We start from the raw sequence: 21,278 nt of genomic DNA, 5'->3' as shown, positions 1-21,278 counted from the left end.
TTAATATTCAACATTCAAGCCTGCGTTATAAAGTTATTTATTGACTATGATGAATATTACATTCGACCTTCATTAGTAAAACATTTACAAAAATAAGTGTTCCCTTGCACACCCACAGTGATTGAGCTGACTAGTGGAGGTCAACAACCCTAATTAAGACTGATTAATTGAACCAGGTCTGGAACAAAATCCAGCACACCCTGTTGCTCTCCAGGAACACAATCTATGTGCTTATTGGTCTCTGGTATTGGGCTCAAAGGTAATTGGTTGGTCTTCTGGTTTGACATCTGGCCAGAAGTCTGGATTCTCTTGGTACCATTTGACTGAAAAACAAATGAAGGAGAGGATACTTTAGAGATTCCCCCCTTGTGCTAAACTATATGAAAGTCAATCTAAGGAATCCATAGAGTAATGTGTTCATGTACCTGTCCTTCTGATGCCCTCTGCCCATGACACTGCAGGCTTCCAGCCCAGCCTCCACAGCTTCTCACAGTTCACAGGGTACCTCAGGTCAACCACTGGCCTTGGGTGGGTGAGAGGTTCAACAATGTCAGTGTCTTAGGAGCCAATCACACAGCCTGCCTTTCTCACACTGGTTTCCATGGCAAAGACATGCTCAAAGGAAGTAAAGGCTCTGAAAAGTGTTTAGTGGGATCCCCTTCTACTTCACTCACCGGTCAGGCACAAACTCCAGCCAGTCGTCCAGTTCTGCATCAGGTACATGCCTGACCTGTAACATACACTATTAGCAGATGTCTTTCAGTGGCTCAGTAAAGAGGACTACAGTGTGACCAGGCACACACTTCACCTACCATCTTGATAAGTTCTCTGGCTAGTTGAATGATGGATATTTCGAAGTCGGTCCCGATGTTGTAGGTTTCTCCCACTGTCCCCCTCTACAGGATGGTGTGGAATGCTTCAATGGCATCATCCACGTACAGGAAGTGGCGAGATTGAGGGCTGGTCCCTTGGATGGTACTGTGGCAGAGAGGAGCATGGGATATGTAGGCTTTATTTGAAACAATAACATATGAAGTAAAAGATGCCCCCAGTCTGGGATGATGTCAGTGCTCTCTTAAAGTTGAAGTATTTACCATTTTTTGTTCCGCTGAAGGAAGGACACGAATTTTGGAATGACCTGGGGGTAAAAAAAAGAAGTTTGTTGAGACATCTTAAAAGACCAGACACACAACAGAAATATATAGAACTGTGGTTCACAGCCAGGGGTGCTAGGACCACTAGGGGTACTTGAGAAGACTCATGAAACCATAGGGTTACTGGTAGAATGCACATTAGAGGGTACTTCAGAGGTACTCCGGGCAGAGTAAAATTCAGTTGGTGGTACAGTAACCGAAAAAGGTTGGGAACCACTGATATAGAATATAGATACTATATTGACCTTCTCCAAGTACTGTCTGGGTCCATATACATTATTGCTCCTTGTTATTATAACAGGAAACTGAAAGAAAAAAACAAATATTACTACAAAAATGTGTACATTCCTCACAGAAAAACGTGGTTATAACTGTGGTATGTCTGGTGACAGTATTTACTACCTTGTGTCTCTCCCTGTAGGACAATACAAGACACTCAGCAGCTGATTTAGACACAGAGTATGGGTTGTTGGGTCTTCTTGGGCTGGTTTCATCTAATTCCTACATGGTGGTAAAAGCGACTGCATTTAACACCAGGGACCGACAGTACTGCAGACAAAGAACCTTAAGTGGCAAAATAAGTTGAGAAGTGGCACTCAACTTGGAGTTCAAATGTAAATGTGGCATACACCTTACAACAAGTTATGATATTTATGTCAGGATAACAGTGAAAATGATATGAGTGGACTGACCTTATACAGACTCTCTCCATACACCTCATCTGTACTAATGTAAATAAACTTCTCCACCTTGGCCTCAAAAGCTTCTTTCAGTAGCACCCTTGTCCCCTCCACGTTCACCATGTGGTATCTGGACGGCCATACGAAGGACGTCTCTGAAAAAGGGGCAAAGAAACATATGGATGAATGTCTTGCTCTATGGGTCACTGAGTGTTGTCAACAATGCCTTTGATTGTTTTGGCATGGTAACAACACAATCTAAATAGTAAAATGTCATTTCTTACCAACATGTGTTTGAGCTGCAAAGTGAAAGATGATATCGATGTTTTCTGTGGCAAACATGTGTTTTAACAAGCATGGATTGCATATATCCCCCTGTTAAAGAAAAGGCACAAGCCATGACACCTACAGTGCCTTGCGAAAGTATTCGGCCCCCTTGAACTTTGCGACCTTTTGCCACATTTCAGGCTTCAAACATAAAGATATAAAACTGTATTTTTTTGTGAAGAATCAACAACAAGTGGGACACAATCATGAAGTGGAACAACATTTATTGGATATTTCAAACTTTTTTAACAAATCAAAAACTGAAAAATTGGGCGTGCAAAATTATTCAGCCCCTTTACTTTCAGTGCAGCAAACTCTCTCCAGAAGTTCAGTGAGGATCTCTGAATGATCCAATGTTGACCTAAATGACTATTGATGATAAATACAATCCACCTGTGTGTAATCAAGTCTCCGTATAAATGCACCTGCACTGTGATAGTCTCAGAGGTCCGTTAAAAGCGCAGAGAGCATCATGAAGAACAAGGAACACACCAGGCAGGTCCGAGATACTGTTGTGAAGAAGTTTAAAGCCGGATTTGGATACAAAAAGATTTCCCAAGCTTTAAACATCCCAAGGAACACTGTGCAAGCGATAATATTGAAATGGAAGGAGTATCAGACCACTGCAAATCTACCAAGACCTGGCCGTCCCTCTAAACTTTCAGCTCATACAAGGAGAAGACTGATCAGAGATGCAGCCAAGAGGCCCATGATCACTCTGGATGAACTGCAGAGATCTACAGCTGAGGTGGGAGACTCTGTCCATAGGACAACAATCAGTCGTATATTGCACAAATCTGGCCTTTATGGAAGAGTGGCAAGAAGAAAGCCATTTCTTAAAGATATCCATAAAAAGTGTTGTTTAAAGTTTGCCACAAGCCACCTGGGAGACACACCAAACAAGTGGAAGAAGGTGCTCTGGTCAGATGAAACCAAAATTGAACTTTTTGGCAACAATGCAAAACGTTATGTTTGGCGTAAAAGCAACACAGCTGAACACACCATCCCCACTGTCAAACATGGTGGTGGCAGCATCATGGTTTGGGCCTGCTTTTCTTCAGCAGGGACAGGGAAGACGGTTAAAATTGATGGGAAGATGGATGGAGCCAAATACAGGACCATTCTGGAAGAAAACCTGATGGAGTCTGCAAAAGACCTGAGACTGGGACGGAGATTTGTCTTCCAACAAGACAATGATCCAAAACATAAAGCAAAATCTACAATGGAATGGTTCAAAAATAAACATATCCAGGTGTTAGAATGGCCAAGTCAAAGTCCAGACCTGAATCCAATCGAGAATCTGTGGAAAGAACTGAAAACTGCTGTTCACAAATGCTCTCCATCCAACCTCACTGAGCTCGAGCTGTTTTGCAAGGAGGAATGGGAAAACGTTTCAGTCTCTCGATGTGCAAAACTGATAGAGACATACCCCAAGCGACTTACAGCTGTAATCGCAGCAAAAGGTGGCTTTACAAATTATTAACTTAAGGTGGCTGAATAATTTTGCACGCCCAATTTTTCAGTTTTTGATTTGTTAAAGTTTGAAATATCCAATAAATGTTGTTCCACTTCATGATTGTGTCCCACTTGTTGTTGATTCTTCACAAAAAAATACAGTTTTATATCTTTATGTTTGAAGCCTGAAATGTGGCAAAAGGTCGCAAAGTTCAAGGGGGCCGAATACTTTCGCAAGGCACTGTATTCAAGGTAACAGCCTTTATGAATTTTTAAATATATTTTTTTACAATAAACATAAACAATGGACAAAAAACAATAAACAACTTAACATTCCCCAAACATTAATCACACCATACTCAGACCCAAATGTTCCCACCGTAACCACACAATATGTTGCTTGTATCGCTTTTAAGACTTTGCCCCATATGACTTCAAATTGTGTTCTTTTGTTTCTGTCCTAGACAGATTTTTTCAATATTTAAATAATAAAGTATTTGATTCTTCCATTCTCTTAACGTTGGAGTATCATTATACTGGCAGTATTTAAGTAATAGTTTATTCAATATAATTGTCCAACCCATTCGGTATCTGACCGCACCCCTATATGCCATGTCTTGAAATATGCAGAAAGACGGATTAAAAGTAAACTTACATTGTACAACTTCTGACAACTATCTTTCCAACTCCACCCATAACTTTTGAACCATAGCACTCCTAGAATTCATGAATTATTGAGTCATTGTTAGTTCTACACTTAAGACATTACTCTGCCGTTGTGCTGTAGAATTTGTGAATTTCGTCTCTTGTATTGTATACATTAGTTTATACTGGATTAAGCGTATATTGTCAATAACTGTAATTTTGTTTGTTATGTTCCAACACTCCATCTTGTGCCAATATCAGTTATTTTTAAGTCTTGGTTCCAATAGTTTATATATATTTTTTTCTAAGACATTGTTAGTTCAATAGGCTTTTTGTATATATTACCTTTCATATGAGTATCTTTTCTTGAATCAAATAGGATTCCCTCAATATTGCTCAGATGTCCAAAAGCTTTCAGGTCAAAATTTTGAGATATTAAATATATATATATATATTATATATATATATATATATATATATATATATATATATATATATATATATATAATATATATATATATCACCTTTATTTAACCAGGTAGGCAAGTTGAGAACAAGTTCTAATTTACAACTGCGACCTGGCCAAGATAAAGCAAAGCAGTTCGACACATACAACAACACAGTCTGTTGTTTGTTTACTCAACACATGGAGTAAACAAGCATACCGTCAATAATACAGTAGAAAAACAAGTCTATATACAGTGTGTGCAAATGAGGTGAGATAAGGGAGGTAAGGCAATATATAGGCCATGGTGGTGAAGTAAATACAATATAGCAATTAAACACTGGAATGGTAGATGTGCAGTAGATTCATGTGCAAAGTAGAAATACTGGGGTGCAAAGGAGCAAGATAAATAAATAAATACAGTAGGGGATGAGGTAGTTGTTTGGGCTATTTACAGATGGGCTATGTACAGGTGCAGTGATCTGTGAGCTGCGCTTAAAGCTAGTGAGGGAGATAAGTGTCTCCAGTTTCAGGGATTTTTGTAGTCTGTTCCAGTCATTGGCAGTAGAGAACTGGAAGGAGAAGCGGCCAAAGGAGGAATTGGCTTTGGGGGTGACCAGTGAGATATACCTGCTGGAGCGCGTGCTACGGGTGGGTGCTGCTATGGTGACCAGCGAACTGAGATAAGGCAGGGCTTTACCTAGCAGGGTCTGGTAGATGACCTAGAGCCAGTGGGTTTGGCGACGAGTATGAAGCGAGGGCCAGCCAACGAGAGCGTACAGGTTGCAGTGGTGGGTAATATATGGGGCTGTGATGACAAAAACGGATGGCACTGTGATAGACTGCATCCAATTTGTTGAGTAGAGTGTTTGAGACTATTTTGTAAATGACATCACCGAAGTCAAGGATCGGTAGGATGGTCAGTTTCACGAGGGTGTGTTTGGCAGCATGAGTGAAGGATGCTTTGTTTTTGCGAAATAGGAAGCCAATTCTAGACTTAATTTTGGATTGGAGATGTTTGATGTGAGTCTGGAAGGAGCGTTTACAGTCTAACCAGACACCTAGGTATTTGTAGTTGTCCACATATTCTAAATCAGAACCATCCAGAGTAGAGATGCTGGATGGGCGGGCAGGTGCGGGCAGCGATCGGTTGAAGAGCATGCATTAGTTTTACTTGTATTTAAGAGCAGTTGGAGGCCACGGAAGGAGAGTTGTATGGCATTGAAGCTCGTCTGGAGGGTAGTTAACACAGTGTCCAAAGAAGGCCCAGAAGTATACAGAATGGTGTCGTCTGCGTAGAGGTGGATCAGAGACTCACCAGCAGCAAGAGCGACATCATTGATGTATACAGAGAAGAGAGTCGGCCCAAGAATTGAACCCTGTGGCACCCCCATAGAGACTGCCAGAGGCCCGGATAACAGACCCTCCGATTTGACACACTGAACTCTATCGGAGAAGTAGTTGGTGAACCAGGCGAGGCAATCATTTGAGAAACCAAGGCTGTTGAGTCTGCCGATAAGGATGTGGTGATTGACAGAGTCGAAAGCCTTAGCCAGGTTGATGAAAACGGCTGCACAGTATTGTTTTTTATCGATGGCGGTTATGATATCATTTAGGACCTTGAACATGGCTGAGGTACACCCATGACCAGCTCTGAAACCAGATTGCATAGCGGAGAAGGTACGGTAGGCTTCGAAATGGTTGGTAATCTGTTTGTTAACTTGGCTTTAAAATACCTTAGAAAGGCAGGGTAGGATAGATATAGGTCTGTAGCAGTTTGGGTCAAGAGTTTCCCCCCCTTTGAAAAGGGGGTTGACCACAGCTGCTTTCCAATCTTGGGGAATCTCAGACAACACGAAACAGAGGTTGAACAGGCTAGTAATAGGGGTTGCAACAATTTTGGCAGATCATTTTAGAAAGAGAGGGTCCAGATTGTCTAGCCCGGCTGATTTGTAGGGGTCCAAATTTTGCAGCTCTTTCAGAACATCAGCTAACTGGATTTGAGAGAAGGAGAAATGGGGGAGGCTTGGGCGAGTTGCTGTGGGGGGTGCAGGGCTGTTGACCGGGGTAGGGGTAGCCGGGTGGAAAGCATGGCCAGCCGTAGAGAAATGCTTATTGAAGTTCTCAATTATAGTGGATTTATCGGTGGTGACAGAGTTTCCTATCCTCAGGGCAGTCAGGTCTGGAGAGAACCAAGGGCTATACAGTGGGGCAAAAAAGTATTTAGTCAGCCACCAATTGTGCAAGTTCTCCCACTTAAAAAGATGAGAGAGGCCTGTAATTTTACACTTCAACTATGACAGACAAAATGAGAAGAAAAAAAATCCTGGGCAACACGGACTTTCAACTCCCTCCAAAGATTTTCTATGGGGTTGAGATCTGGAGACTGGCTAGGCCACTCCAGGACCTTGAAATGCTTCTTACGAAGCCCCTCCTTCGTTGCCCGGGTGGTGGGTTTGGGATCATTGTCATGCTGAAAGACCCAGCCACGTTTCATCTTCAATGCCCTTGCTGATGGAAAGAGGTTTTCACTCAAAATCGATACATGGTACATGGCCCCATTCATTCTTTCCTTTACACGGATCAGTCGTCCTGGTCCCTTTGCAGAAAAACAGCCCCAAAGCATGATGTTTCCACCCCCATGCTTCACAGTAGGTATGGTGTTCTTTGGATGCAACTCAGCATTCTTTGTCCTCCAAACACGACGAGTTGAGTTTTTACCCAAAAGTTATATTTTGGTTTCATCTGACCATATGACATTCTCCCAATCTTCTTCTGGATCATCCAAATGCTCTCTAGCAAACTTCAGACGGGCCTGGACATGTACTGGCTTAAGCAGGGGGACACGTCTGGCACTGCAGGATTTGAGTCCCTGGCGGCGTAGTGTGTTACTGATGGTAGGCTTTGTTACTTTGGTCCCAGCTCTCTGCAGGTCATTCACTAGGTCCCCCCGTGTGGTTCTGTGATTTTTGCTCACCGTTCTTGCGATCATTTTGACCCCACGGGGTGAGATCTTGCGTGGAGCCCCAGATCGAGGGAGATTATCAGTGGTCTTGTATGTCTTCCATTTCCTAATAATTGCTCCCACAGTTGATTTCTTCAAACCAAGCTGCTTACCTATTGCAGATTCAGTCTTCCCAGCCTGGTGCAGGTCTACAATTTTGTTTCTGGTGTCCTTTGACAGCTCTTTGGTCTTGGCCATAGTGGAGTTTGGAGTGTGACTGACTGTTTGAGGTTGTGGACAGGTGTCTTTTATACTGATAACAAGTTCAAACAGGTGCCATTAATACAGGTAACGAGTGGAGGACAGAGGAGCCTATTAAAGAAGAAGTTACAGGTCTGTGAGAGCCAGAAATCTTGCTTGTTTGTAGGTGACCAAATACTTATTTTCCACCATAATTTGCAAATAAATTCATTAAAAATCCTACAATGTGATTTTCTGGATTTTTAAGTGTACCTATGATGAAAATTGCAGGTCTCTCTCATATTTTTAAGTGGGAGAACTTGCACAATTGGTGGCTGACTAAATACTTTTTTTCCCCACTGTATCCGTTCCTGGTTCTAAATTTCTTGAATGGGGCATGCTTTTAAAACAGACAAGTAAAAAGATTCTGGGGATGAGCATGACAATATGTACCCATTGTTCCTCTTTAGTGTATTTAACAACATGTTGCAAGTAAAAGCCTTGGGTGGCGAGTTGATACCATTCCAAATCTGGAAAGTTATAAAACACCCTCAGACTTAGGAAGATGTTATAAACTATCCTTTTTATTCAGTGGTATTTTCCCACATGAAGTCTGTTATGGCCGAGTATACATTTGTAAATAATGTCTTCATTGGGGTAATTGGTATATAACTGGAAATGCACAGAACAAAAAAATGTATGTATGTAAAGTGTTGGTCCCATGCTTCATGAGCTGAAATAAAAGATCAGAGAAATTTTCCATACCCACAAAAAGCTTTTTTCTCTTGAATGTTGTGCACACATTTGTTTACATCCCTGTTAGAGAGCATTTCTCCTTTGCCAAGATAATCCACCTGACATGTGTGACATTTTAAGAAGCTGATTAAACAGCATGGTTATTACACAGGTGCACCTTGTGCTGGAGACAATTAAAAGCCACTCTAAATTGTGCAGTTTTGTCACACAACACAATGCCACAGATGTTGAGGGAGCATGCAATTGGCAGGCTGACTGCAGGACTGTCCACCAGAGCTGTTGCCAGATTATTGAATGTTCATTTCTCTATGCTAAGTCGCCTCTAATGTTATTTTAGAGAATTTGTCAATACGTCCAACTGGCCTCAACTGCAGACCACATGTATGGAGTCGTGTGGGTGAGTGGTTTGCTGATGTCAACATTGTGAACAGAGTGCCCCATGGGTGGCGGTGGGATTATGGCATGGGCAGGCATAAACTACAAACAAAATAGCATTTTATTAATGGCAATTTTAATGCACAGAGACACCATGACAAGATCTTGAGGCCCATTGTCGTGCCATTCATCCGCCGCCATCACCTCATATTTCAGTAGGATCATTTTGATTTTATTTGTACCTTTATTTAACTAGGCAAGTCAGTCAGGAACAAATTCTTATTTACAATTAACGGCCTACCCCGGCCAAACCCGGACGACGCTGGGAATATTGTCAAATCAATCAAATCAAATTTTTATTTGTCACATACACATGGTTAGCAGATGTTAATGCGAGTGTAGCGAAATGCTTGTGCTTCTAGTTCCGACAATGCAGTAATAACCAACAAGTAATCTAGCTAACAATTCCAAAACTACTACCTTATACACACAAGTGTAAGGGGATAAAGAATATGTACATAAAGATATATGAATGAGTGATGGTACAGAGCGGCATAGGCAAGATACAGTAGATGGTATTGAGTACAGTATATACATATGAGATGAGTATGTAAACAAAGTGGCATAGTTAGTGGCTAGTGATACATGTATTACATAAAGATGCAGTAGATGATATAGAGTACAGTATATACGTATACATATGAGATGAATAATGTAGGGTATGTAAACATTATATTAGGTAGCATTGTTTAAAGTGGCTAGTGATATATTTTACATAATTTCCCATTATTAAAGTGGCTGGAGTTGAGTCAGTGTGTTGACAGCAGCCACTCAATGTTAGTGGTGGCTGTTTAACAGTCTGATGGCCTTGAGATAGAAGCTGTTTTTCAGTCTCTCGGTCCCTGCTTTGATGCACTTGTACTTGTACTTGTACTGGCCTCGCCTTCTGGATGATAGGGGGTGAACAGGCAGTGGTTGTTGTCCTTGATGATCTTTATGGCCTTCCTGTGACATCGGGTGGTGTAGGTGTCCTGGAGGGCAGGTAGTTTGACCCCGGTGATGCGTTGTGCAGACCTCACTACCCTCTGGAGAGCCTTACGGTTGTGGGCGGAGCAGTTGCCGTACCAGGCGGTGATACAGCCCGACAGGATGCTCTCGATTGTGCATCTGTAGAAGTTTGTGAGTGCTTTTGGTGACAAGCCAAATTTCTTCAGCCTCCTGAGGTTGAAGAGGCGCTGCTGCGCCTTCTTCACGATGCTGTCTGTGTGGGTGGACCAATTCAGTTTGTCTGTGATGTGTACGCAGAGGAACTTAAAACTTACTACCCTCTCCACTACTGTTCCATCGATGTGGATAGGGGGGTGTTCCCTCTGCTGTTTCCTGAAGTCCACAATCATCTCCTTAGTTTTGTTGACGTTGAGTGTGAGGTTATTTTCCTGACACCACACTCCGAGGGCCCTCACCTCCTCCCTGTAGGCCGTCTCGTCGTTGTTGGTAATCAAGCCTACCACTGTTGTGTCGTCCGCAAACTTGATGATTGAGTTGGAGGCGTGAATGGCCACGCAGTCTTGGGTGAACAGGGAGTACAGGAGAGGGCTCAGAACGCACCCTTGTGGGGCCCCAGTGTTGAGGATCAGCGGGGTGGAGATGTTGTTGCCTACCCTCACCACCTGGGGGCGGCCCGTCAGGAAGTCCAGTACCCAGTTGCACAGGGCGGGGTCGAGACCCAGGGTCTCGAGCTTGATGACGAGCTTGGAGGGCACTATGGTGTTAAATGCTGAGCTATAGTCGATGAACAGCATTCTCACATAGGTATTCCTCTTGTCCAGATGGGTTAGGGCAGTGTGCAGTGTGGTTGAGATTGCATCGTCTGTGGACCTATTTGGGCGGTAAGCAAATTGGAGTGGGTCTAGGGTGTCAGGTAGGGTGGAGGTGATATGGTCCTTGACTCGTCTCTCAAAGCACTTCATGATGACGGAAGTGAGTGTTACGGGGCGGTAGTCGTTTAGCTCAGTTACCTTAGCTTTCTTGGGAACAGGAACAATGGTGGCCCTCTTGAAGCATGTGGGAACAACAGACTGGGATAGGGATTGATTTAATATGTCCGTAAACACTCCAGCCAGCTGGTCTGCGCATGCTCTGAGGGCGCGGCTGGGGATTCCGTCTGGGCCTGCAGCCTTGCGAGGGTTAACACGTTTAAATGTTTTCCTCACGTCGGCTGCAGTGAAGGAGAATCCGCATGTTTTGGTTGCGGGCCGTGTCAGTGGCACTGTATTGTCCTCAAAGCGGGCAAAAAAGTTATTTAGTCTGCCTGGGAGCAAGACATCCTGGTCCGCGACGGGGCTGGTTTTCTTTTTGTAATCCGTGATTGACTGTAGACCCTGCCACATACCTCTTGTGTCTGAGCCGTTGAATTGAGATTCTACTTTGTCTCTATACTGACGCTTAGCTTGTTTGATTGCCTTGTGGAGGGAATAGCTACACTGTTTGTATTCGGTCATGTTTCCGGTCACCTTGCCCTGATTAAAAGCAGTGGTTCGCGCTTTCAGTGTCACGCGAATGCTGCCATTAATCCACGGTTTCTGGTTTGGGAATGTTTTAATCGTTGCTATGGGAACAACATCTTCAACGCACGTTCTAATATACTCGCTCACAGAATCAGCGTATTCGTCAATGTTGTTGTCTGACGCAATACGAAACATATCCCAGTCCACGTGATGGAAGCAGTCTTGGAGTGTGGAATCAGATTGGTCGGACCAGCGTTGAACAGACCTCAGCGCGGGAGCTTCTTGTTTTAGTTTCTGTCTGTACGCCGGGATCAACAAAATGGAGTCGTGGTTAGCTTTTCCGAAAGGAGAGCGGGGCAGGGCCTTATATGCGTCGCGGAAGTTAGAATAGCAATGATCCAAGGTTGTGCATATCCTGAGATATGGGACTCCCAATCACGGCCAGATGTGATACAGCCTGTATTCGAACCAGGGACTGCCTCTTGCACTGAGATGCAGTGCCTTAGACCACTGCACCACTATGGAGTCCAATGCATGGCCCCATGTCGCAAGGATCTGTACAAAATTCCAGGAAGCAAAACATTTCCAAGTTCTTCCATGGCCTGCATGGTATGCAGAGTATGTTTGCATGTTTGGGTACTCTGGATCGACGTGTGCGACAGCATGTTCCAGTTGTCGCCAATATCCAGCAACTTCACACAGCCATTGAAGAGGAGTGGGACAACATTCCACAGGCTAAAATCAACAGCCTGATCAACTCTTTGTGAAGACTTTGTGTCATGCTGCATGAGGCAAATGATGGTCACACATGATACTGACTGGTTTTCTGATCCACACCCCTACCTTTTTTAAGGCATCTGTGACCAACAGAGGCATATCTGTACTCACAGTCATGTGAAATCCATAGATTAGGGTCTAATGAATTCATTTCAATTGAATGATTTCCTTACATGAACTCTAACTCAGCAAAATCTTTGAAGTTGTTGCGTTCATATTTTTGTTCAGTAAAATATAAAAACTTTGGGAGCCATGCCATTTTAGAGGGTTATTCTATCTGTAAGATTTATGGGGAGATTGTTCCATTTAATTAGATCTGCTTTCATGTTATTGAGTAATGGAATAAAGTGAACTTTATATATTTGTTGTTTTTTGTCACTTATTAAGTATCCTAAGTATTTCATATTTTTTTGTGGTCCACAAAGTATTGCTGTAGTTCATGAGTTATTATTTTTCTAATTGCCATTATTGCATTTTTTTCAACGTTAATTTCATATCCTGAGATTTTTGAGTATTCCAAAAAATATTTTGAACAAGGGGGACATTGAGATTAAAATATTAGTCAGGTATATCAGAAGATCGTCAGCAAATTAGTTCATATTCATGCTTATCAATACCGATACCTGTTACATTTGAGTCCTGTCTAATTATTTCAGCAAGCAGTTCAATTGCCAGTGCAAACAGGAGGGGAGAGAGGACATCCCTGTCTCGTGACACTGGCACTCCATATACAGTGATGTAACAGCAGGACTTGGCAGTTCTCTCACCCTGATAAAGGTGTAGTTCTCATTCTCCTCTACAGACTCCAGGTTCCTGAGATTGGAACAGTAGTCCAGCTGTATGGGACCAGGAAAAGTTAGACAGTCACTCCCAGGAAATGATGACAAATTGGAATTCTGCAGTCACATAATGTAGTAGTTAGCGTGTATAAGCTTCACTTTGGGTTTTTTTTTATTTAAATTTTTTATTTTGTTGTCACATACACCGGATATGTGCAGTGAAATGTGCTGTCAAATCAAATCAAATTGTATTGGTCACATACACATATTTAGCAGATGTTATTGCGGGTGTAGTGAAATCCTTGTGCTCCTAGCTCCAACAGTGCAGTAATATCTAACAATACACACAAGTCTAAAAAGTAAAAGAATGGTATTAAAAAATATAGAAATATTAGGACAAGCAATGTCGGAGTCCGGAGTATAAATATATATGGACAGCTGGACTACTGTGGACAGTATATGGATAGAATATGCAGTATATCTGAAGAATACGTAGGATAGAATAGTTTATGTACAGCAATAGTTGAATAGGATGGCCTTAACTAGAATACAGTATATACATATGAAATGGGTAAAACAGTATATAAACATTATTAAAGTGACCAGTGTCAAATGTCTATGTTGCATCTTGGCTGCAAAGGGAACGAGAGGCCCCAGCTTGAACAGGGCTTGAATCTGTCGTTACAGGAAAGCACATTTAGCTCCTACTTACATTGTCAAAGTTGATGATACGCCAATCTGGGTGCCTGTTGACTAGGGAGCAGACAAAATGGGACCCACTGTATTGGGAAAGAGTTACAGATGAAAAATGTATAGTATGCAATAAAATCTCATATTTTACATACATTGTAGATTCAACTACTGATCGTCATGATGATGATTTTCTAACTGTTACTTACATGAAACCTGCCCCTCCAGTCACCAGGACCGTTTTGACAAAGTCCATCCTCGCACAACCTGTTGATGTCTCCTCACAACTCTTCTCCTGGATCTTCAGTTTTCATTGAAGCCCAAAGGCACTCTCCTAGTGACATAAATTATGCCCAATTTAGCTAGCTAACTAGTTTACCTGTGCTGGAGTGTTTTATAGTTGAGCAAACAAGAGATAATCTCATAAACTATATGCGGGAACTGATTTTAAGTGATTGAGGCCATTCTAAAGCGAAGCACATCGACAACACGTTAACGAACAGTTAGATAACATTACTCAGATGTTTGTGTTGTCACTAGTTCATGTCAGAAGCAGCTGATACTGTACAAACCACACCAGCTAAATGTAATGTGCAACTTTTGCGACAGTTATTTGTCGCTTTATGGCAATGTTGACACGTAACAGAGGCCTGCGTTGAGTTGGTCCGTTTTGGTGCCCACCCTTTAATCGCTCTCTGATTGGCTTACAGATTTAACGTAGGCAGAGGTCCTTTTATGATTAGGTAAAACCTAAATCAATCAAACTTTCAGTGCAGATGGAACTCACCCTTTTTGACAAGACCATTCATTGTTGTCGTACAATCATCTTCTTTATATATAATTTGAGAAGTCGCTTTTAGGAGACAATGTATCCGTTAATGTTCACACTTACAGCCTATTTACTATGCATTCCAGCTACATTTGGAAAAACTGTGTCGGGAGTTTTCAAGAGCGATGCAGCCAGAGAGCAGAATGGACAGTACATCACACAATTCATGTACAACGGTAGGTGTAGCAGTCTGAAGCTAGCGACAAATTCTGGAGGGAGGCTTGTGTGGATGGTTACCAACGCACCAAGATGACGTGATGCGTTTTATTATTGGATGTTTTATATAGACTATAGTTGCAATGCTAATGTACATACGGAAGCAACATATCATGTTCTCTTAGTCTGGAAAGTGTTAATCTCTTGCATGGTGTTATGCATCATTGTCTCAAAGTATTTTTCTGTGTGCATCGCAATCTTAAACGGGAAATCGTGGGAATATGTTGAGTTGGGTTCAAAGATCAAATCACATAGGTCTATGCAGTATCTTGATAATAGGTTGGTTCAGTCTTACATTATTCCAGACCCATGAGCATCGGCAATGTTGTACCCGGGAACAGAATGACATGTTGCCAAATGTGATAGCCAGGCAGTACATTAGAATCAATAGATCTCCTTTCTTTATCACAGACGGTCTGCATATTCTGTAGGTTCGAATGAAACCCAATCCTCTGAAAGGTGGATTTAGTGTCCTGTCAGATCTCTTCCCTCATTCCCCCTTTCTCTCTCTCCTCCCCTCTACTTCCACTACCTCTTATTCTCTCACACCCTCTCTTGTCTCTCTCTCCCTCCCTCTGTCTGCCTCTTCCCCAGTGGGTAGGGGTCTGGTGGTGTGCAGGCTGGAGAATGCTCCCCTGGCCACGGAGAAGGAGTCCAGACTGCTATTCTTCCCGGAGATGGAGGACGGCTTCGACATCGACAACCTCAGCTGCCACGAGCGCCTCTCCAAGGCACAGCTCTCCAGTGAGTGTGTCTCTGTGACTGTCACATATATTGTTGTTTGCATTCATGTCCCGCTGGCTCGTAGTAAACATGCATTCATAAACAAGAGGCATTTGGTTAAGTGACATAAATACCATCATTTACAGGACATATTCTGAATGTACTTGCAGTATGTTGCATCTGCATATGTAACCAACTGGTTATCAAACCTTTGGTCGTTTGCATGACTTAAGGCCACATTAGCCCTCTGAGCGAAAGCTTAGGCCTTGTCTCTCTCCTAACGTTGTTTCCCTCTCTCTGCTCAGTCCGTCTGAGTGAGGAGGAGCACAACCAGAGCATCCCCCACCTTCACTCCCCCACGGCCTGGATGGCGCTGTATGTAGACCGCTACACCTGTGGGGAGGGGGGCATCATCCCTGCCCACGGGGACCTGACCTTCACCATCCTGCTGTTCAACCCTGACTCGGCAGGCAACCCCCTGGAACACTTCAGCGCTGAGGAGGCAGGTCAGTACATGCACATACTTTAATATATGCATTTGGTGCACTGTAAATCGCTTTGGATGAAAGCGTCTGCTAGTCATAACACATCATTTTATACTTCTGAATTTAAGATATGACTAGGGCTCCAGACAGGACTGCACTGAATGCTTGACTGATTGTGTCCTCCCCACCCCTGGCACCCTGACCCACCCTCCCCCTTACCCCTGCCCCCCTGACCCACCCTCCCCCTTACCCCTGCCCCCCTCTCCCCCTTACCCCTGCCCCCCTCTCCCTCCTACACCTGCCCCCCTCCTTCCTACCCCTGCCCCCTTGACCCACCCTCCTTTCCCACCCTCCTCCCTACCCCTGCCCCCCCTCATACCTACCCCCCTAACCCACCCTCATACCTACCCCTGCTCCACCCTCCTCCCTACCCCGCCCTCCTCCCTACCCCTGCCCCGCCCTCCTCCCTACCCCTGCCCCACCCTCCTTCCTACCCCGCCCTCCTCCCTACCCCACCCTCCTTCCTACCCCCCTGACCCACCCTCCTTCCTACCCCTGCCACCCTGACCTACCCTCCTACCTACCCCTGCCACCCTGACCCACCCTACTCCCTTCCCCGTTCCTCCCTGACCCACCCTCCTACCTACCCCTGCCCCCCTACCCCACCCTCCTACCTACCCCTGCTCCTACCAGGCCTGCATAGTTTCTACTGTCTGCTGATCCTGGCCTACTTTGTGGCATCCTGTATCTACATTCAGCCTCTGTGGATGGCCCTGAGAAAGGGTGGGCCCATGCAAACTGTGCTGAAGGTGCTCTCCACAGCCTTGGCCCTACAGGGGATCTCTGCCCTCTTCAACTACATCCACCTGGCCAGGTGAGTGAGACTCTGTCTCAGTCATTGTTAGTCACCTTTCAGCAGCCCTGCTCAGGTTTACATCAGTTACTGTATTACTGTATTATCCTGTATTGCAGAATATTTGGATGAGTGAATATCAGTCTTGCTGTGTAAAAACACACACCGGTCTCTCGTTCCACAGGTATGCCAGGGATGGAGTGGGCATTCCTATCATGGGCAGCTTGGCAGAGTGTGAGTGTTGTATTCTCACTCTGTCGCTCTTGCTTCTTTCTTCGTACTGTCGTTCGTTCTTCCTTTGTGACTGTGCTGACTGTTGCCTGTTGTTGTTCTCCCATGCTGCAGTCTGTGACATGGTATCCCAGGTGTCCATGCTGTACATGCTGCTGAGTCTGTGTGTGGGCTGGACCCTGAGCAAGAACAGGAAGCCCCAGAGCAGACCTCTCCAGTGGGACTCCTCTCCCGCCTCCAAAGCCCTCGCTATGGGAGGGGTCGCCACACAGGTCAGAGCCTCATCAGCCTATCCATTACCTTTAATCTCTTACCCCAAAATACTAAGCCCTGACTTCCAACTCACTGGATACAGTAGCCCATACTACTTGCACTAACCTCTACCTTGCCCACACCATCCCCTATCCTGACCAATACTGTAACCCCCTATTAACTCTCAATTTCCCTTTTGGGATCAGTCAATAAAAACACATTCAATACCAATGACCTAAATACCTTTCCACTGACTCCCTGTCTGTGTCGCTGCCGGGCCACTAGGGGGCGCTACTGCTGTGGGAGCAGTATGAGGAGACGGAGCACCACAGCTACCATGCCCAGCGCAGCATAGCGGGTCTGTTACTCATATCTCTACGTATCATCCTGGCCTTGTTGCTAGCCTCTGTGCTCTACACCATCATCAGCACAGAGAGGAGCGCCCTCAAGAGAGACTTCTATCTCAGCTTCGCCAAGGTAGGCGTAGAAATACAACACAGAATAGCTGGTAACCCTTTCCATGCGTTTATAGTGCCATCTACAGTGCATTATAAGATTGGTTATTCCAGTCTCACTAGTTTGTTTCTCAGGGTTGTTTTATCTGGTTCCTGTGCCACCCTGTGCTGGTCCTACTCTCTGTGGTCTTCAACGAGCATCAGAGAGAAAAGGTGAGAGGACGACACTCATATATATATATATATATATATATATATATTGTACTGACTCATTCGGAAGGTTTTTGGTGCTGATGTTTGTGTGTCTGTTTGTAGGTTGTGACAATCGGTGTGATTCTATGCCAGGCTATCTCGGTGGTGATCCTCTACCAGCTTTTCCTGTCTCGTAGCTTATACTGGGAAGTATCTTCTCTCTCCTCTGTCTCACTACCCCTCACCATGTCCAGAGGGGGCCGGGGACGCTACTGACCCTGCGTGCAGGGGGAACACTTTCACTGTGACACATGCCGAGGGCGAAGGGATACGCTGTGACACCTGCAATTAAAGGGACAATACTTCCACTCCTCTCCACCCACTCACGGCAAAGGTGCCCCCACAGATGGGTGAGGAAAGAGAGGTGGGTGGGATGAAGAGTAGGAAGTTCACCCACAAATATAGAAGAGAAGAGGAATGATGGCCTGCTCATGTAGCTGGATAGCACACCTATTTAATAGCCTTCCAAACAGGATGAGAGTGAGTCCTGGGTTTAAGCGCACATAAAGTATGTATGTAAATGAGACTAATTTGTTAGTATACAACAGATGTGGACACAGGTAACTGCCAAAATAATGGAAACGCGAGTAAAAGAGGGATCCAAAGTATATTAAAAGCAGGTGCTTCCACCCAGGTGTGGTTCCTGGGTTAAGCAATTCACATCCCATCATGCTTTGCTTAGGGTCACGTATAAAAATGCTGTCTGCCATGGCTGTGGCCCTACAGGATTACAATGCCCCCATTCACAGGGCACGGGTGGTCCCTGAATGGTTTGATGAGCATGAAAACTATGTAAACCATATGGCCGTCTCAGTCACCAGATCTCAACCGGGGACAGTGTTTTTCACCACCATCAACAAAACATCAAATGATGGAATTTCTCGTGGAAGAATGATGTCGCATCCCTCCAATAGAGTTCCAGAATCTATGCCAAGGTGCATTGAAGCTGTTCTGCCTCGTGGCACAACGCCCTATTAAGACTCTTTATGTTGGTGTTTTCTTTATTTTGGCAGTTACCTGTATGTTAGTCTTATTTGTAGTATGTATGTGTGAACTTGTGCTTCACCGTTTTATTTTGAATGTCAAACTTGGGCTGGATTTGATGTCTCTTTTTCATTTTCTGACAGAGTATAAGACTCCCAAAATAGGTTTATAATAGATTACAACGAAAGGTTACTGTTTGTCAAATTCCCTGTTAAGTCTTATTCATTGCCGATAAAGATATCCAGGCGCGGACTGAAATACCGTTGATCCATAGAGATATGGATCCATGTTCAGTGTGGTAAATCTCAAACCAAAAATATAGTCTGATCTTAACTCTGTCAGAAATAGAAAGTTGGGTCGTTTTTAAAAGTTTTTTTTTTTTTTAAACAAGAGTTGCTTCACACTGTTTTACTGCCGTTTCATTCTATTGTCGTCAATTGATCGTTCTTTCTGCGAGGTTCAGGTTTAGGGTGTGCTGAAGCTATTACAGAAATCACATGGAACTCATGGAATCTTTGTGTCATCCCCAGCACTCCAACACTGCAGCTAGTTGCATGTGTGAGAATCGTACCACTATTTTTAGTTGTGTACTTATTGAATTATACTTGAATATGAACACTTGGTATTGTTTTGTCTGACATTGGAGCTAGACATGTGCAATGTTTAAATGTAGCTTTATTTTCTTTCTCAATCGTTGCAAGTGCCTGAGAAGACAATCCCTTTGCTAGTAGAAGGTACCTGTGTTTGTCTATGAAAAGATAGGTTTCACATTGACATACATGACCAGTCTGATAGTTAAGTTATGCGGAGATATTGGGGGGGGGGGGAAATGGTCAACAGAGCAGTGACTGTGTAATGTTCCTATTAAGCATGTTTATAAGGCTGTTTTAAATTCATTACTGTATACTTTTGTAAAATAAGTCTTTATTAGATGCTGATGCAAATACAAGAAAATGTCTGCAGGGGGCAGCAGTTCTCTTGATCTGTTACAGTAGCTTATGTTGACCAGCGTTTCTCAACCCTGGTCCTCCAGTATCCCCAACGGTGAACATTTGTATTGTAACCCTGGACAAGCACACCTGATTCAACTCGTCAACTAATCATCAAGCCCTCAATGAGTTGAATGAGGTGTGTTTGTCAAGGGCAACAACGAAACGGTCTATTTTTGAGCAAAGACACTGCTGTAGACTACTCTCAACCAATGCACGCTCAAACTGCCTGCATTCTCATTCAACAATTAAACGCATGATAATTCAAACATGGAAGGAGAAACCACGAAATGTCACGGTTGCTAGGAAATGCCACCACGATGCTCCACATTGAGTACATAAACAGTTTTCCACTCTCCACTTCCTCAAACGGATCTGAGAGGCTAATATCAAACACTAACATCAGAGCTAAGCCAAGTCAGTCTCACTTTATTTGGGTAGTTGCTTGCAGATAGATAATCATCTTTGGTTGGTCATTGTTTTCGGTCCATCTGCTATGGATTCCAGTATGTGACACTAAATAGGCCAATATAACTAGTAGCCTACACAACACAGTCAAAGTTGTGGAAACATGTCGTGGAATGTGGTTAAACTAACCCCAGACTTCTAAACAGTCAACAGTCAAAAGGGGAAGAGTCGTGTTACTGATGTTTCTCCACTACCTGCCTGTTGGCCTGTTTTCTGGTTTGGTGGTTTCAGAGTCACTGTTAGTTAGCTGGTTATAATCCTTGTTTTCTGGATGCTCTTCTTTCACTCATTTTACCTTCATGTTGCAAAAGATCAAGAACACACCATAAAGTATGATGGCTGTGTTTACACAGGCAGCCCAATTCTGTTATTTTTTTTTTGTCTTTTGACCAATCAGATCAGCTATGAAAAAGATCTGATGTGATTGGTCAAAATACCAATTAGTGGGGGAAAAAAAAGATCAGAATTGGTCTGCCTGTGTAAATGCAGCCTATATGGCGTTGAACCCTAGATGAATTAAAACTATTTGAGAGTGGTGGGCTATTAGTGACAATGAGGACTAGGCCAGCAGAAAAGTAGTGCTCACTCCCACCCCAATCCCATACTGCTGTTTAACCAGGTGCTCCTGTGCTGGTTTACACACATCAGTGGCTCCCTACAGACCAGACCATGGCGTCCATCTTGGGTCTTTTCAGGACACCGGTTACCCACTGGGCTATTTCTGACCTCAGGCACACCAGGACACTGTGGGCTGAGGGGGATGAATA

At 43.8% G+C, this 21,278-nt stretch overlaps 2 protein-coding genes across 2 annotated transcripts; one reads left to right on the top strand and one right to left on the bottom strand.

The window, feature by feature from the left end:
• Positions 1–20: 20 nt before the first annotated feature.
• On the bottom strand, positions 21–14,446 carry LOC110495670 (UDP-D-glucose 4,6-dehydratase). Its single transcript, XM_021571026.3, is given in 12 exon segments — positions 21–323; positions 426–523; positions 675–730; positions 813–978; positions 1,095–1,138; positions 1,400–1,459; positions 1,557–1,655; positions 1,847–1,989; positions 2,119–2,209; positions 13,073–13,141; positions 13,797–13,863; positions 13,984–14,446. Coding segments are annotated over 12 exon segments (1,032 nt in total). The 5' UTR covers positions 14,031–14,446; the 3' UTR covers positions 21–231.
• A 58-nt stretch (positions 14,447–14,504) lies between these two features.
• LOC110497063 (integral membrane protein GPR180-like) lies at positions 14,505–20,016 on the top strand. The gene is made up of 9 exons (XM_036952027.2): positions 14,505–14,779; positions 15,414–15,563; positions 15,848–16,048; positions 16,721–16,901; positions 17,065–17,114; positions 17,226–17,383; positions 17,649–17,840; positions 17,954–18,031; positions 18,134–20,016. The coding sequence occupies exons 1-9, from the start codon at positions 14,641–14,643 to the stop codon at positions 18,284–18,286; spliced, it is 1,302 nt and encodes a 433-aa protein (XP_036807922.1). The 5' UTR covers positions 14,505–14,640; the 3' UTR covers positions 18,287–20,016.
• Positions 20,017–21,278: the final 1,262 nt, after the last annotated feature.

This window comes from Oncorhynchus mykiss, chromosome 18 (assembly GCF_057628025.1).
Source record: "Oncorhynchus mykiss isolate SJ-2025 chromosome 18, ASM5762802v1, whole genome shotgun sequence".
NCBI classification, from domain to species: Eukaryota; Metazoa; Chordata; class Actinopteri; order Salmoniformes; family Salmonidae; genus Oncorhynchus; species Oncorhynchus mykiss.
The sequence above is the reverse complement of the archived record's forward strand: the minus strand, read 5'-3'. Positions and strand labels throughout refer to the sequence as shown.

Bases quoted from the DNA above. Each gene is read 5' to 3' on its own strand.
- LOC110497063 (XM_036952027.2), top strand. From the start codon at position 14,641: ATGTATCCGTTAATGTTCACACTTACAGCCTATTTACTATGCATTCCA. The intron at 16,049-16,720 runs GTCAGTACATGC...TGCTCCTACCAG, and splicing joins CTTCAGCGCTGAGGAGGCAG to GCCTGCATAGTTTCTACTGT. The intron at 18,032-18,133 runs GTGAGAGGACGA...GTCTGTTTGTAG, and splicing joins ACGAGCATCAGAGAGAAAAG to GTTGTGACAATCGGTGTGAT.